This window comes from Temnothorax americanus, unplaced genomic scaffold, assembly GCF_048541705.1.
Source record: "Temnothorax americanus isolate GAGA-0224 unplaced genomic scaffold, ASM4854170v1 Scaffold138, whole genome shotgun sequence".
In the NCBI taxonomy this organism is placed as follows: Eukaryota; Metazoa; Arthropoda; class Insecta; order Hymenoptera; family Formicidae; genus Temnothorax; species Temnothorax americanus.
Window position 1 is genome coordinate 282846 of NW_027509273.1, and position 4252 is coordinate 287097.

The following is a 4252-nucleotide window of genomic DNA, read 5'->3' on the forward strand; positions in this document are numbered from 1 at the left end:
GAAACCTATTACGACAGACTGAAATTCTTCAAGAAATCCGAACTTTTTCATGTGTCGCAATATCAACGGTGCATCGAATCTAACATAAATCATGATAACCGATAAAATATTCGACCATTATCAGACGCATTTTGACTTTAATAATGTGCGATATAAAACGTATCTTTGACCTAAAATTCTATTTAAAAAATAGCGTTTTACTGTTAGTGCATGAATAAAATTAATTCTCTGAAATTCACCTAAATCCGTTGTGAGCTGTGAGAATTATACTATTTTCGATACTCCGTAAATAGGCAATGAAGTTTTTAAATGCCATTTGAGGTGGCGTTGTGTCAACTTGCTGATCATTCAAAAACATCTCACCCCTATGGATTTGAAGCCCAGTGACTTTTGCGGCCCTGGAAGACATGCCTCCCGCTGGAACAATATATGCATTAAATGTTTCCTTCTCGTGCACAGCTGCTATCTGAAAGTGTAGGAAAACCTAAGTCAAGTGTTTCGCCTTCTAGCTTTCACAATAGTGACAGACCTGGCATATTTCTGAGGACTTTGACAGTCCGGTTGTTTCCAGGTCAAAAATTACTATCTTTGCATCTTGGTGGTCGGAAGTATCAGCTAAAAGTAAATATTTCTCGCATTTATATTGGGGATGACCGTTCATGAAAACCAGCGTCTATAAGAGTAAGTGCAGAGGATACCTTGGTAAGGACTCTCATCAATGAATCCAGACACACTGTTCAATCCGCTGTCGGTCTCATACGTAATTCCTTCGCGACGCTGTACGGATGCCATTTTACTTGATCGGTTTTTCTTATAAAACAGTCTTCTTCGTTTCGCTTCGACAGTCCGTAAATTTTCGATTTTTCGTTTTCTAAAATTTTCCTTCAATTCGCGGAATTTTACTGTGTTCGGCGACAGATTCAGCTTTTTATAAATCTTAAACATAGCAGTAAATAAAATTGGAGTTGCAAATCGGAACGGATGAGAAATCGATTGAATACAGGCGAGTTTCGTACAACTAAAATAATCACTTGTTCAATGTAGGTCACTCCAATATTTTTTTGGCAAACTGATGCAGCTACTCGAAAATTGAGGGACTCTGACGCTTTGTAGTATTTCGATTTTGGAGCTTTGCTGGCAATTGTACTGTTAAAGGATTCGTTGCCTTGGCTAGAACCGCACGGTGCCAATTTGTCAGAATTATTCGCGAATCTCGTGAAGACAGAAGTAAGTGCAGATTTTAGCTGTGGATCCGATAAGGGCTTTCCATGAGGAAGGCTTTTGTGCTGATACTTTTCACCTATGCTAAAATAGCGACACCACTCGCCACAACGCTCATGACTGCCAAAAGCGTGAGACACGACGTTTTTTAACGCATCCTTTACTGCTTCAGAATTGCCTTCATTTTTTTTTATCGCGCAAGTAAAGCATCGTGAAAAATACTCGATGATTTTAGTTGGCAGCTTCAAACCATACAACGCATTAATCATCGCCTTGGATGCGTGGTTTAGATCAGACCACTTATCTATTCGTGTGGTAGATTCGCGCCGTACTGCTGCAATAGTTGATAAGTCGTCGTCGCCAATCAGTACGTTAACGCAAACGTTTTCGTCCTTCAGATGCTGGTTATGAACGATCAACTCCACAGCCATGTTAGGCTCCATAGACTTCGCGCTACCTTCATAGTTTTTACGACAGTCATGATCGTCGCGGGAGTGCCCCCGTGCGCAAAATGCACATGCCTTGCATTGAACTGCGTACCCGAGGATTAACTTCGACCGATGCCCGATGAGACTGCCTTGACCTAAGTATCGACGCAAATAACGAACTAACTATAAAGTATTTGAAGTCTCGTGGTTACATAAATTCAAACCAGAGAGACTGTTATAAGCTCGACCAGTTCCGCGCTTCTGCCACCCAGCGTCGTATGATACGACGATCTTGACGCTTTCCTCTTGATTCACCTCTGCCATCGTGATACTGTTTTCTTCATCATTAAATTGTTCGGGATTGCTGAAAATACAACCCAATATCTGACTATGTGTAATCTGATAACAAATTGAACTTTACTTTAATTCTATTTTTATTGAATGGAAAAAAATCACTTTGATAGCTCTGCCTCAGGAGTAATGCTTGCAGGTACTGTTAGGGATTTTTCCACTTAGATAGCTTCTCGACAGCTATTTCGAGCTACACTCTCGATAGCTGGACCGACAATTCTCTCATTACGTTTTAGTGTTGCAGTTGAAAAACTTGGTATATCTAGAGCAGAAAAGATTATGTTCAGCTGCGATTCTCCAATGCCACCGTCTATCATTGCTGCAATGCATTACAAAGAAGAAATTAAATGACGTAAGTTTTAAAATATAGCACAGAACAAAACGTTGTGTTTACGCATTTTATAATAAATCAACATTCCTGTTGCCGCTTTGAGGTTCACATGGTATAATCTCTCACTTAGTAGGTGTTTATTTGTATGAATTGTGTAGATTTTATTACACTTTACACATTTCACATCAAGTACGCTTGCCAGACCGAATTTCTGCTCACTTTTGACGTAACGAAGTGATAGAGGAATGTCACAAGCTATGCACCAAAGATTGAGAGCAAGAGTTTTCAGTTCTACAATACGGCAACCACATATTTCAAAATCGGGCACGTTAGAGACAGCCGGAAAGGCAGCTCTTTTTTTCGACGCAAGCACATTTTGTCTCCAACGATATTTAGATTTCGAAACGAAGTGTCTTTTCTCACGCCCGTGCACAGCACGAATATTATGCCTTTCCTTTGCTCATGGAACGGAGACGTGATACGGAGACACGGAGACGGAGACACGGAGACGGAGACACGGAGACGGAGACGTGATACGGAGACGGAGACGAAGCCGTGATAACAAATTTGTAGGTTATACAAAAGACTAGCTACTGCGGTGTTGCCAAATGTATCTGTACGTCAATCGGACGAAAAAATCGAGTCCAACCGCACTACTATTGTGATATTTTTTAAATTAATAAATATACTTAAATATGATTAAATCGTGCGTGTAAAATCATTTTATATTATTATAATTATTGGGATGTTGCAATATGTTTGTTTTCAATTACCTCATGACGGACTGTTATTTGACTAGCTGGGTCCGCGAAAGGACCACCTTAATATAAGGCTGTCAAAGATCTAAGCTTGAACAGTATGGCATTTGATCTTAATTTTTCTCTTATTATTATTTATTCACGTCGCCTGAGCAAGACGTTTCAAACTATTGTTAACCGGTTGTTGCGATAAATATTACCATATGCCTCGGTAGTCGAATTGGTATGGCACCCTTCACGGAATGAAGGAGGTTCCAGGTCCGAATCCTGGCTGAGATAATATTTTTCGCAATAAATACTTTACAGTTTTTAAATTATTAAATTGAGTCAATTTAATTTCAGGGAGAGAAGGGTTTTAATTTCAACAATAAACTGTGTTTTAAGTCCGACAAAAAATCGGCGCCCTGTTAAATAAGTTGGAAAAAAAAATATATATACTAGCTGGTTACCCGGGCTTCGCCCCGGAGGACATATGTAATAAGACACGCAAATAGTCTCTCTCTCTCTCTCTCTTTCTCTCTCTCTCTCTCTCTCTCTCTCTCTCTCTCTCTCTCCTCTCTCTCTCTCTCTCTCTCTCTCTCTCTCTCTCGTAATTTTTTCGTACCTCACTGGTCGCTCTCAGGCGGTCGTTGATCTGGTTGGTAAATTCTCCGAGTGGCTATCCATCACCTCTGGCGTGCCTCAGGGATCAGTATTGGGACCGCTCCTCTTTTCCCTTTTCATTAATGACATTGGTGCGTTTCTTAGATTTACCCAACGCTTGATTTTTGCTGACGACACTCAGATTTACCGTGTGTAGATTAGAGGCCTAGATAATCAGAGAAGCGACAACTCTACCCCCACCTAGAGTCCTATACTCCCACCATGGTTCCCATCGGGCCCGCAGCTGATCGCTTGTGAAAAAACTAACCTCTGAAGCGTCGTCTACAATACACGGAGTAAGAATTAGGCGTAAGAAGTGAGAAGTAAGTAGAAAATAAACTAAAATAAAGGCGTAAGCAAAATAAATTATTTTTATTTCTTAGTCCACTTCAGCTCTTACGCTTACAAGCGTACTGAAGTAAGAGTAAGAAAAAAAATGATTTATTTCGCTGACGCCTACTCTAGTACTTTTACTTATATCTTATTGAAATGATAAAGTAAGTAATGTTATTATCATAATG

General features: G+C 40.0%; 1 protein-coding gene across 1 annotated transcript; it reads right to left on the reverse strand.

The window, feature by feature from the left end:
* Nucleotides 1-235: 235 nt before the first annotated feature.
* On the reverse strand, nucleotides 236-1652 carry LOC143894375 (uncharacterized). Its single transcript, XM_077400568.1, has 4 exons — nucleotides 1032-1652; nucleotides 699-936; nucleotides 530-615; nucleotides 236-466 (listed from the first exon to the last, which is right to left on the reverse strand). The coding sequence occupies exons 1-4, from the start codon at nucleotides 1650-1652 to the stop codon at nucleotides 236-238; spliced, it is 1176 nt and encodes a 391-aa protein (XP_077256694.1).
* Between the last annotated feature and the right edge of the window lie 2600 nt (nucleotides 1653-4252).

Coding starts and splice junctions, on each gene's coding strand:
- LOC143894375 (XM_077400568.1), bottom strand. CDS start 1,652: ATGGCTGTGGAGTTGATCGTTCATAACCAGCATCTGAAGGACGAAAAC. Junction 616..698: donor TGATGAGAGTCCTTACCAAG/GTATCCTCTGCA, acceptor ATTTACTTTTAG/CTGATACTTCCGACCACCAA. Junction 467..529: donor AGTCCTCAGAAATATGCCAG/GTCTGTCACTAT, acceptor CTACACTTTCAG/ATAGCAGCTGTGCACGAGAA.